Below are 13,077 nucleotides of genomic sequence, written 5' to 3'. Positions count from 1 at the left end.
ACAGAGATTCGTTTCTAGAGAAATAGATTGGAAATACCAGGAGATGGTTAAGTTGCTACAAAATCTTGGTTAGGCCTTTCTTGGAATGCTGCGTTCAGGTCTAGTGCCAATAGCACAAGAAAACCACTGGAGAGAGCAGAAAATTATTAAGATGATGAGAACGGAACTGAGAAGTTTTAACTCTCCGAACACAATGGGGCTCTTTTATCTGAAAAGAAAAGGCAGGAAGAGCCAAAAAGAGGTTATGATTTGGAGGAGCCGGTGTTGGGATGGGGTGGACCAAGTAAAAAAATCTCACAACACCAGGTTTAAGGTTCCAACAGGTTTATTTGGAAATACTATTTATTTGGGCTGCACTTTCATCAGGTGGTTGTGGAGCAGGACATAAGACTCAGAATTGATAGCAGAAGATGACAGTGATACATTGAACAAACCTAGATTGCTGAGTCTTTCATCTTTCAGAAGAACCGAAACCAGCAAATCCATTCTAAAAGATGAAAGACTTAATCTAGGTTTGTTCAAGGTATCATTTTATCACTGTAATCTTCTGCTATAAACTCTGTGTCTTACGGTCCTGCTCCACAACCACCTGATGGAGAAGCAGCGCTTAGAAAGCTCATGCTTTCAAATAAACTTCCTGGACTATAACCTGGTGTTGAACAAAAAAAAGTTACTAATAAATCTAGGAGTAAATTCAAGAGACTCTCCGTTACCTAGAGAATATTTAAATTTGGAACAGGATACCTCCATTTGCAGAAACTAAGGAGAACAACCTTTTAAAAATGTACTTGGATGAGCACTTGAAGTGTCATAACTTTCAAGGCTATGGGTTTACTATAGGAAAGTGGGACTAACATAGGTATTTTTCGTGGTACAAACATGATGGGCAAAATGGCCTCTTCTGAACTGCATGATTCAATAACAGCCAAGATACATTTTAAGAGCAAGCTTGATAAACACAGGAAGGAATAAAAGAATGTTTGGATAAAGTGGAATGGCATGAGACATCGATGGAAAATAATCACTAAATGGATCAGTTAAACTGAGTAATGTTTCTATGCTATAAATGTTATCGAACTCTACATAAGAAGGACAGGATGCATGATTTTTTTTGTTTTAAATGAGGATTCAGCCATGTACTCAAACCACACTTCACCTGAAGACTACTCAGTCCTGACTCCCCATGAGCAGTGCTACAAGAGGTCATCTCACAGTCAAGATTGGATATATTTTGTGGGGATGAGGATTGCTGTGTTGTTGTCAGCAATGTTGGAAGTAACCTAAAGGTTTCAACAGTGGCTGAACTCTGAGCGGCCTTGCGGAAGGAATTGGAGTGAAGTTAACAATAGTGAGATTTGAAGAGGGCTGCAGGATCTTTCAGAAAGACTGAGCGACTGGAGGAGATTGGAGAGTCTACAACTCTGGGAAAGATCCAATCCTTTCTTCACTGCTTTGGGATTAAAAATCTTTTACTCAGCAGCTGTCAGCCAGAGTGGGCAGGATTCTAGTGCTCAATGAAAATACTCTGTTGGATCTTCAATCTCTAGAGAGAATCTGCAGGATCACTCTGCAAAGTGAGGGGCCGGTGAAATCAGTAAACGTAAACACTTCACACAGAAGCTCCATCAACCCTTGTTCCCCCCTATTTCAGACCAACTTTCACAAATCTCAAATCAGTCCATTTTATTCACAAAATAGACCATTCTTAAGCCTTCATTTGATTGTGCCCTGCTAAATTCAGTTATGTGGCGGGATGGGTCATAATGTGATGCTAGCATTGGGCAGGCCTGATTAATCTGCTCTCTTTGTCTTCACTCAAATTGCAATCCATTCAGAAAATGGCGTCACAAAGGCCATGGTAAGGGAAGAGTGATGGTGCTGTGTTCTGGACCCACTGAGGATACCCAGGCTGCCATGGCAACATGCTGCAGCCTGGAGCTGTGACTGGTCAAAGTCAAGACTCCAACTCTCTCTCCATTCCATGCTGACCAGGAATCTCTCCTACTGTTAGCGCCTCCCTTTGGTGGGTCTTGGAAGGATTTCCAAGTTGATAATCAACTACGTGATGAACACACCTTCTTTGACTGAGATTCAAATTCTGAACTCCAAGCTCAGAGGTAGGGACACTATCTGCTCTCCTCCAAGCAGAGGAGGACTCATCCCTTTGAGTCAGAGATTTACAACATGCTATAGAAGATGGATACCTCGACGTCTCTGTTTCTTTCTTCCCCTGTTTGGTTGTTCATAGAATCCCTATAGTGTGAAAAACAGGCCACCTAGCCCATCGAGTCCGCAATGACCATCCAAAGAGGAGCATCCCACCCGGCCCCAATCCCTGCATTCCCCATGGTCAATCCACCTAGCCTACACGCTATGGGCAATTCAACACATAGTCCACCTAACCTTTGGGCTGTGGGAGGAAATCCATGCAGACACTGGGAGAACATGCAAACTTCATACAGTTGCCCGACACTGGAATCGAACCCAGGTCCCTGACACTGTGAGGCACCACTGAGCCACTGTGCCATCCGTTATTAAGGTTTTGAGTAATTGTTCATAAAATACTTCCCAGGGGTACAATGATTCCTGTGCTGCTGGGATTCAGTGGAGGCTTCAACAATAAATTGAACAGATACGTCTGTCTGCAATAGGCAAATTTAGCAAAAGTAATGGCCTCTTTGCTTGTTGCGTTCTTTTTATATTTAAACTTCTGAGTAAAAGGGACCTGACAGCTCGAGAGATCTGCCTTCCTCATTAGGCAAATGGGAAACAAACTTCTTCATGAGTGAATGAATGAATGCCTTGTAACTGACAGAGGATGTTGCAGAACGTACAGCACAAAGGGAGGCCATTCGGTCCCACTGGTCTATGCTATAGTTAATGCTGCACTCAACCTTTTCTTTCATTCCCTCTTTGACTCTTCCGATCAGCAAAATCTTGTATTCCTTCCTTCCTTGTCAGTACATCTGTCTGTCTAGTATCAATACCATTCACCTTGACCACTCCCTGTGCAAGCAAGTTCTACATTTCAACCATACTCAGGGTAAAGGGCTTTTCTCCTGAATCTCCACTGACTATCTTATTTTTATTGCTCTTTGTTTCCCTCTGTATAGTACTCTCTCAAACCTATATCCAGTAGATCACTCCTGATCTCTCTCTCTCTCTCTCTGAGAGAAAAGCAGCCCAGCCTGTTGAATCTTTCCTGACAGTAATAACCTCTCAGTTTAACAATTCCTAAAAAAATCCCCTTCAGCACCTTTTCTTTAGAAAATGGAAATCAAAATTGTGTGCACTGTACTCTGTGATGCTGGTCTAACTTGGTACAGGCTGTTTATTAATGTGTATCTGAAAGAATTAATCACTCTTTTAGCTCATCAATTGTGCGTTGGAGATAAGCTGCCTGTCAGATTAAACATATTGGGTGTTTACCTCACGCTTGCTATATAGGCTGCAGCATTGCGTTGGAGAGGATCGCAGGATTTGTAAACCTGAACCAGGGTGGATTTTTTTTTGCAATGAGCTAAGACTGAGAGTTGCGGGATCTGACCAGCTCTGCCCTGCACCTGTGATTGTGGTGTTTGAGCTGGTGGAACGGGGTGAGCAGGAGATGAGTGAGATCCCCTGAACGACGATGAGCATCTATTGAGCAGAGCGCGGTTGAAGAGTTGGACGGGATATCGTGAGCAAGCGCTGATCAAGCCTTCTCCTCTGTAAGCTGTGACCAGTCCCTCTCAACAATGAGTCACGGCGGTAAGCTGCTTCAGCAGAGCTCGCCCACCAGTGATCTCAACACCCCCGACCCAGGTAGGCCCGATACGGGGACAGACTGCAAGGAGGAAATGCTTGAGGAATTGTCCAGTGCCATTGATACTGAGCTGGTAAGTGCCTCAATTGGTGTCACTTGTTTCTCTGTTCAATCTGCTGCATATCAGAAAGAAGGTAGACCATGTCCCTCTTGAGCCCACTCCGTCATTCAATAAACACCATTGTTGCTCCTCCACATCAACTCAGTTTCCCTACTCTAGCCCTGCATCCTTTGACTTCCTCAGTGTCTACGAATCATAGAGTCAAAGAGATGGACAGCACGGAAACAGACCCTTCGGTCCACTCCAACCAGATATCCTAAATTCATCTAGTCCCCGTTTGCCAGCACTTGGCCCACATCCCTCTAAACCCTTCGTAATCATATACCCGCCCAGATGCCTTTTAAATGTTGTAATTGCACCAGCGTCCACCACTCCCTCTGGCAGCTCATTCCATACACATACCATCCTCTGTGTGAAAAGGTTGCCCCTTAGGTCCCTTTTAGATTCTTCCCCCTCATCCTAAACAGGCCCCACCACCAAGGATATATTTCCCTCCCCTCCCCTATCAGTGTTCCGGAAAGACCACTCCCTCCGCAACTCCCTCATCAGGTCCACATCCCCACCAACCCAACCTCCACTCCCGGCACCTTCCCCTGCAACCCCCCCTCCCACTCCACCAAGGACATGCAGGTCCTTGGCCTCCTCCATCGCCAGACCATGGCAACCACGATGGCTGGAGGAAGAGCGCCTCATCATCCGCCTAGGAACCCTCCAACCACAAGGGATGAATGTAGATTTCTCCAGCTTCCTCATTTCCCCTCCCACCACCTCTTCTCAGTCCCAACCCTCGGACTCAGCACCACCTTCTTGACCTGCAATCTTCTTCCCGACCTCTCCGCCCCCACCCCCTCTCCGGCCTATCACCCTCATCCTCACCTCCCTCCACCTATCGCATTTCCAACACCCCTCCCCCAAGTCCCTCCCCACTACCTTTTATCTTAGCCTGCTTGGCACACCCTCCTCATTCCTGAAGGAGGGCTTATGCCATGAATAGGTACATGAATATGAAGGGTTTGGAGGGATATGGGCCAGGTGCTGGCAGGTGGGACTAGATTGGGTTGGGATATCTGGTCGGCGTGGACAGGTTAGACCGAAGGGTCTGTTTCCGTGATGTACCTCTCTATGACTCTATGACTAAGTGCTGCCACATCCTTCCTATAGCAGGGAACTGCACACAATATTCCAAAAATGGCCTAATTATTGAAACTGTTGATCTCTGACCTGAATATACTCAATGACCATCCACAAACCCTTCAGGGAGAAAATTTCAAAGATTCACAACCCCCTGGGTTCAGAAATTTCTCCTCAGCTCAGTCCAAAGTGGTTGAACACCTCCACATTGAGGCTGTGACCTGCACTGCAGGACTCTCCCGACTGCACAAACAGCCTTTCAGCTTCTAACCTGGGTTCAGCCCCTTTCAAATTGCAGTCATTTCACAAATTCACTTCACATTTTTCCAAACTATGGCGATGACAGGCCATTCAGCCCATCTCATCATGTAGAATAATTCATAGTCATACAGCATGGAAAAGGGCCCTTCAGCCCAACTGGTCCGTGCTGACCAGGTTTCTCAAGCTGTATCAGTCCAATGTGACTGCGTTTGGCCCCTACCCCGCTAACCCTTTCCTATTCATGCACTTGTCCAAGTGTCTTATAAGTGCTGGAACTGTACTGTATCTACCACTTTCTCTGGCAGTTCATTCCACATACGCACCACTCTCTGTAGGAAAAAACTTTTGTTCCCTTTTAAATCTGTGCCCTCTAGTTTTGAACACTCCCACCCTAGAGGAAATAACTTTGCAATTCACCCTATCCATGCCCCCTCATGGTTTTGTAAACCTCTAGAAGGTCACCCCTCGACTTCTGACGCTCCAGGGAAAAAAGTTCCAGCCTTTCCAGCCTCTCCTCATGACTCAAACCCTTTCAAATCCCGGTAACATCCTTGTAAATCCTTTTCTGCACCCTTTCCAATTTAATAACGTCCTTCCTGTAGCAGGGCAGCTATAACTGTACACAATATTCTAAAAGTGACCTCACCAATGTCCTGTACAGCCGTAACATAATGTCCCAACCCCTATACTCAGTGCTCTGACCAATGAAGGCAAGTCTCCCAAATGCCTTTTTCAATACCCTGTCTACCTGTGGCATCACTTTCAAAGAACTATTGTCAATCAATTAAACCCTTATTGCACTATCTTTGCAGTAAATAGATGTTTCATAGAATCCCTACAGTGTGGAAACAGGCCATTCAGCCCAAGTCCACACCAACCCTCTGAAGAGTTACCCAACCAGACCCATTCCCCTACATTTACCCCTGACTAATACACTAGGGAGAGGTTGAATAGGCTAGGGCTGTTTTTCCTGGAGTGTCGGAGGCTGAGGGGTGACCTTACAGAAGTCTATAAAATCATGAGGGGCATGGATAGGATAAATAGACAAAGTCTCTTCCCTGGGGTGGGGGAGTCCAGAACTAGAAGGCATACGTTTAGGGTGAGAGGGGCAAGATATAAAAGAGGCCTAAGGGGCAACTTTTTCACGCAGAGGGTGGTGCGTGTATGGAATGAGCTGCCAGAGGAAGTGGTGGAGGCTGGTATGATTGCAACATTTCAAAGGCATCTCCATGGGTATATGAATAGGAAGGGTTTGGAGGGATATGGGCTGGTTGCTGGCAGGTGGGACTAGATTGAGTTGGGATATCTGGTCGGCATGGATGGGTTGGACCGAAGGGTCTGTTTCCATGCTGTACATCTCTCTGACCTAACCTACACATCCTTGAACACTATGGGCAATTTAGCATGGCTGATTCACCTAACCTGCACATCTTGGATTGTGGAGGAAACCGGAACACCTGGAGGAAACCCACGCAGACAGGGGGAGAAATGTCTGTGTGAAGTTTGCACAGTCACCCGAGGCTGGAATCGAACCCAGGAGAGATGATTGGACAGACTGGGATTGATTTGTTACCGAAGAGGGGATTGAGAGGGGACATAATTAAGATGTGCAAAACTGTGATGGACTTTGATAGAGTAGACACGAATGAACTTTTCCCCCGATGGACAGCTCAATGACCTAGGGCATACATTTTCAGGGAAAGGGCAGAAGATTTAGAAAAATGTTTTCACCCAGAGGATTGTGGGAGTTGAAACTCGCTACTAATAAGCGTAGTCAAGGCAGAAATGCTCATAACATTGAAGAAGTATTCAGGTGTGCACTCCAAGTTATGATTAAATTAGATTAGATTACTTACAGCGTGGAAACAGGCCCTGCGGCCCAACAAGTCCACACCAACCCGCCGAAGCGCACTCACCCAGACCCATTCCCCTACACCTAACACTACGGGCAATTTAACATGGCCAATTCACCTAACCTGCACATTTTTGGACTGTGGGAGGAAATGCACGCAGACACGGGGAGAATGTGCAAACTCCACACAGTCAGTCGCCTGCGGTGGGAATTGAACCCGGGTCTCTGGTGCTGTGAGGCAACAGTGCTAGCCACCGTGCCGCCCTACAATGGGCCAAATACTGGAACATGGGATTAGAATGATTAGGCAGTTGTTTTTGATTGGCATAGACGTGATGGATCGAAGGGCCTTTATTTGTGCTGTCAATCTCTATGACTCTATAATGGGATAACTCCTGTACTCCAGGAGTGATATAACTGTATAACTCCTGTTTCAGGCTGACAAATCCTTTTCACCTAAGTTGCAATTATTAAAATTTTAAAATGTAGTGTTCGTTCTGGAGATTTGGTTTTGCTTTTCATCTTGAAAATGATCTACATTCAATCCCCTTTGCTCTGGAAGATCCTGAGAGTGTGTATGCCCCCCTCTCCCTTTCCTGGTGTCTCCCTCAAGTAGCCCTCCCTCAGACACGAACTATACACATTACACATTCTCTCCTGTTTGTCTTTTGGGTAAATCTCTGTCAGCAGGCCCCTCCCGGTCCTTTAACAATCCCTCATGGGAAGACAATTAAGCAACCAGCCAACCTTGTGATGCAAATTCCTGTGTGACTCAATTTCATGGCGGATAAAGATATCTTAAAATGGCATTTGTTTTCATCAGGATTAAATAACTCAAAAGACAAAATGGAAATGCTTATGATGTTCACAATGAGGGCAATTTCAGAATTATTAAGCTCCTACTGATAAGTCAATTGTCTAAATATGATAAGGACTCCAAAAAACAGGGCCAACTGCGTTCATTCTGTTAATGCAATGTTCTATCGCTCTCCTTTTCGGGCCTAACCCAGATTTAACCGGTCCTCACCTTGTCCAAAGTTACAAATCACACAACACCAGGTTATAGTCCAACAGGTTTAATTGGAAGCACTAGCTTTGGAAGCACTAGCTTTCGGAGCGACGCTCCTTCATCAGGTGGTTGTGAAGGAGCAGCGCTCCGAAAACTAGTGCTTCCAATTAAACCCATTGGACTCTAACCTGGTGTTGTGTGATTTTTAACTTTGTACACCCCAGTCCAACACCGGCATCTCCAAATCATCACCTTGTCCAAACATTTGTCACTCTTTGACCTCTAGGGATGGAAATCTGCTGCCCTTGCCTGGTCTGGCTCACATGTGACTCCAGCCCGACTCAATCTGGCTGACTCTTAACCGTTCTCTGAAATGACCGAGTAAGCCAGTCAGTTCAAGGGCAGTTAGGGGTGGGTAACAAATGCTGGCCTTGGCAGCGATGCCCACTTCCTATGAAAGAATAAATAAAAATGGGTCTGTATCTTTTGGGAATCTCTTGTAGCTCTTTGGTGATTAATCCTGACCAGTTAAATTTTTGTCTACCTGCCTTCCCAAATGCAAAGCAAATATTAATGGCTTGCTTTTCTCTATTGGGCCAAGTCTAGAAATGATGTCTCTTTAAGCATTTTAAATTCTGTTAGGAGGTCTGCTGTGTCCCAATTCAACTAGGAAATATGCTTTTGACCTTCCCATGCTCTGATGAAGACTCAAAACCTTAGCTTGCTTTCTCTCCATGGATGCTGCCTGACCCGCTGAAATTTCCAGCATTTTTTGTTTTCAGTAAACAGAAGCAGTTAGGTGGTGTTTGCGGACCTTTATGGACTCCATGTTTTAAGTGTACATAATGTTGTGACTCTGCCAGGCGGATAGTCTGCTTTGGATTCATAAGTCAAAGAGTGTGGTGCTGGAAAAGCACAGCCAGTCAGGCAGCATCCGAGGAGCAGGAGAGTCGACGTTTCGGGCATTAGCCCTTCATCAGGACCTGATGAAGGGTTCATGCCTGAAACATCCACTCTTCTGCTCCTCGGATGCTGCCTGACCAGCTGTGCTTTTCCAGCACCACACTTCGATTCTAATCTCCAGCATCTGCAGTCCTCACTTTCTCCTTGGATTCATAAATTGCATGCACAGAAATCAGTTGGCTTACTGTAATGTCTGCTTCATAACTTATTATGTCTTCTACTGTTTTAAATGAAATGAAGTTGATCAGTCACTCATGAGAATTGATTGTGCTTGAACAGTCAATAAGCAAGTTAATCTACAGGTGAAACACATGGTGAACAATGCTAAATCAAATTGTATGAGACAATCCTCAAAGTCTTTCCTTGTTACAGCATTGGAGAATATTCAAAACACAGCTTGCTGGTAAGCAGGCGAATCCTGATTGAGAGTCCAGTTTAACTCACTTGAAGAAAGTAAGTGATCGGGTATGTGCAGGGTCAATAGTAAGCAAGGGAAGGTCAAAAACACGTTGTCAGAACATCCACAGAAGTTCTGAGTTAAACTGGGACACAGCAGACCTCTTAACAGAAATTAAAACACTTAAAGAGCTATGGTTTCTAGATGTAGTTGTGCCCTACATGGAACAGCAAGCCGTTAATATTTGCTTTGTATTTGGGAAGGGAGGTCTACATATACTTAACATATCAGGATTAATAGCCTATGAGCTAAAAGATCCCCAAAAGATATTCACAGCATTAAAAGACCAATTCAAAGTCTGATTTAAATTTTCATAATCAAAGACTAGAATTCATGTCATTTAAACAGGAGCGTATAGAAGCCGTAGACCCAAATGCAGAGGGGAGTGCTCGTTCTGTGATTATTTTTTTTCAGATGGGCAGTTAGTGAACAGATTGTTGAGGTGATGATTGCACCTACCCCCAGGGCAGCTTCCCAGAGAGATATGCTATGGTTATTGGAGGCTGAATTTAGTACAAAGTAATCTTCACAGGCCGACAAGTATAGAACAGTACAGCACAGTGACAGGCCCTTGAGCCCTCCATGTCTGTGCTGACCATGATGCCATTCTAGTCTAACCCGCTCTGCCTGCACATTGTCTGTATCTCTCTATTCCCTGCCTGTCCACGAGTCTGTCTAAATTCCTCTTAAATGTTGCTATCCCCTGGCACCTCCCCTGGCAACATGTTCCAGGCAGCTTACCACCCTCTGTATAAATAAAAGGTGACCTCATACATCTCCTTTAAACTTGCCCCCTCTCACTTTTAACCTATGTCCCTGAGTACTTGACATTTCCAGTCTGTGAGAAAGAAACTTACTTGTATGAAGTTGATGGTTGACACAAACACTACAGCGCCCAAAGACAGCAGGAGATGTGACGGGTGAGGGCTTCTGTATGCAACAAGGAAATGCTCAGCTTTCAATCAATTTGGAAAGGCAAGCAACAGAAAAGGCCATTGGCAGAGACAGTGAGTGGCACGGTGGCTTAGTGGTTAGCACTGTACCTCACAGCACCAGGGTCTCAGGTTGAATTCCAGCCTCGGGCAACTGTCAGTGTGGAGTTTGCACATTCTCCCTGTGTCTGCGTGGGTTTCCTCTCACAGTCCAAAGATGTGCAGGTCAGGTGAATTGGCCATGGTAAATTGCCCATAGTGTTAGGTGTATTAGTCAGAGGGAAATGGGGCTGGGGTGGGTTACTCTTCAGAGGGTTGGTGTGGACTGGTTGGGCCGAAGGGCCTGTTTCCACACTGTAGGGAATCTAATCTAATCAGTGCATAAGAGCAAATAAGCAATGAAGAGCAATGCACTGACCCCCAGGAGTGTCTGTAAACTGCAATAAAGACCAGCTGGTATCTCTCCAGAGGTGTCCACGTGAAGTGATTGACAGACAAGAATCTGATGATGATGTTGAGATAGAATGATGAACATGTCTCACGCTTAGTCACATGGGAAACCTCAATATCATCGCAACATCTGAAATGTTCCCAAAATTTCAAATGCTCTGTCCCTAGAAAACGGATGACTGTATGTTCTTGGCTGACTGATGCAAGAGCATGTCGTAACACATTATTCCCCCCCCCCCCCCCACCCCCCCCGCACCAAAACTCAATAGAACGTGGGGTGGCACGGTGGCTCAGAGGTTAGCACTGCTGCCTCTCAGGAACCCAGGTTTGATTCCACCCTCAGGTGACTGTGCAGAGTTTGCACGTACTCCCCGTGTCTGTGGGGGTTTCCTGTGAGTACTCTGTTTTTTTTTTATTATTTAGATGGATTAGCCATGGGAAATGCAGGACTGCAGAGGTGGGATGGGTCTGGGTGGAACCATCTTCAGAGGATTAGTATGGACTCAATGGGCTGAATGGCCTGCTTCCAAAGTGTCCTGGGATTCTAACTCTAAGGGACACCGTAATGAAATGTGCGAGCATAAAATTCTCAACATGCAATAGCTCACCAATTCCTTTTGCAGAACCAATTAATGTCCAACCAATTAAAGTTGGACATTCTTTTGGAAAGGAAGGTGTTGTGTACTTTACCTTGAAGAGAATTCACATTGAAAGCTGTGTATACAAAATGCTGTGACCCTGCCTGAACATTGGTCTACCTTGAATGCAGTGGAACATTGGTCTTTGTTTTGAAGGTAAGTGTATTACAAAGAATCATTGAATCCCTATAGTGTGGAAACAGTCCCTATGGCCCACCAAGTCCACACTGACTCCCTGAAGAATAACCCACCCGGTTCCATTCCCCTACTCTATTATTCTACATTTCCCCTGACTAATGCACCTAACGCCCACATCCCTGAACACTATGGGCAATTTAGCATGGCCAATTCACCTGACCTGAACATTGTGGACTGTGGGAGGAAACCCACTCAGACACGGGGAGAATATGCAAACTCCTGACACAGTCACCCAAGGCTGGAATTGAACCCAGGTCCCTGGCGCTGTGAGGCAGCAGTGCTAACCACTGAGGCACCGTGCCACCCAGGATGGTAATGAAGTGACAATCACGTAAACTCTGCACCATAGGGGGAATGCTGAAGACCGCAGAGCAGGAGCGGGCTATTCAACCACTTGAGTCTGCTGGACTGATCTGTAAGGTCATGGTCGGTTTGGTGATCTCTGCTCCACTTTCAGCTCTGCAACTGCCCCGATGATCACAAACACGATCGAGTGCAGCCCTGAATACATTCAGTGAACTCATTGCCACTGCTTTTTGGGGAAGAGAGTCTCACAGAGTCTAAGAGACAAAATTCATCTGCACCGCCATCTCAAAGGAAGACCTCCTACTTTTTAAACTGTGGCCCCTAGATCTGTGCTCTCATGCACAGCGCAACATCTCCTCTGCACCCATCTTGTCAAGGATCTTATATGATGAGCACCTCATTCTTAACTCCAATGAGTAAAGGTCAAACCTGCTGAACTTTTTGATAAAATCTTTCATTCAGAAATCAGTTGAATGGATTGTCTCTGAGCTGCCTTTGAATGCAATTCAAGTAAAATACAGCACGCTCGCGAGATCAAATGATACTATTCAACAGAGAGTTACTCTAGACACAGATTCTTAGATTAGATTCCCTACAATAGACAATAGACAATAGGTGCAGGAGTAGGCCATTCTGCCCTTTGAGCCTGCACCACCATTCAATATGATCATGCCTGATCATCCTTAATCAGTATTCTGTTCCTGCCTTATCTCCATAACCCTTGAGATCCACTATCCTTGAGAGCTCTATCCAACTCTTTCTTAAATGAATCCAGAGACTGGGCCTCCACTGCCCTCTGGGGCAGAGCATTCCACACAGCCACCACTCTCTGGGTGAAGAAGTTTCTCCTCATCTCTGTCCTAAATGGTCTACCCCCTATTTATAAGCTGTGTCCTCTGGTTCGGCACTCACCCATCAGAGGAAACATGTTTCCTGCCTCCAGAGTGTCCAATCCTTTAATAATCAGATCCCTTCTCAGCCTTCTAAACTCAAGGGTATACAAGCCAAGTCGCT

General features: G+C 45.5%; 1 protein-coding gene across 1 annotated transcript in view; it reads left to right on the top strand.

The window, feature by feature from the left end:
- The first annotated feature begins 3,436 nt into the window (after nucleotides 1-3,436).
- LOC122552215 (Purkinje cell protein 2 homolog) overlaps nucleotides 3,437-13,077 on the top strand; it is a 24,479-nt gene continuing 14,838 nt past the window's right edge. Inside the window, exon 1 of the mRNA XM_043694847.1 lies at nucleotides 3,437-3,878. Coding sequence (XP_043550782.1) covers nucleotides 3,738-3,878 — 141 coding nt within the window. The 5' untranslated portion in view covers nucleotides 3,437-3,737. The remainder of the gene's footprint in view (nucleotides 3,879-13,077) is intronic.

Source organism: Chiloscyllium plagiosum, chromosome 8, assembly GCF_004010195.1.
Source record: "Chiloscyllium plagiosum isolate BGI_BamShark_2017 chromosome 8, ASM401019v2, whole genome shotgun sequence".
NCBI lineage: Eukaryota > Metazoa > Chordata > Chondrichthyes > Orectolobiformes > Hemiscylliidae > Chiloscyllium > Chiloscyllium plagiosum.
Note: the sequence above shows the minus strand (reverse complement) of the source record. Positions and strands in the feature narration are given on the sequence as shown.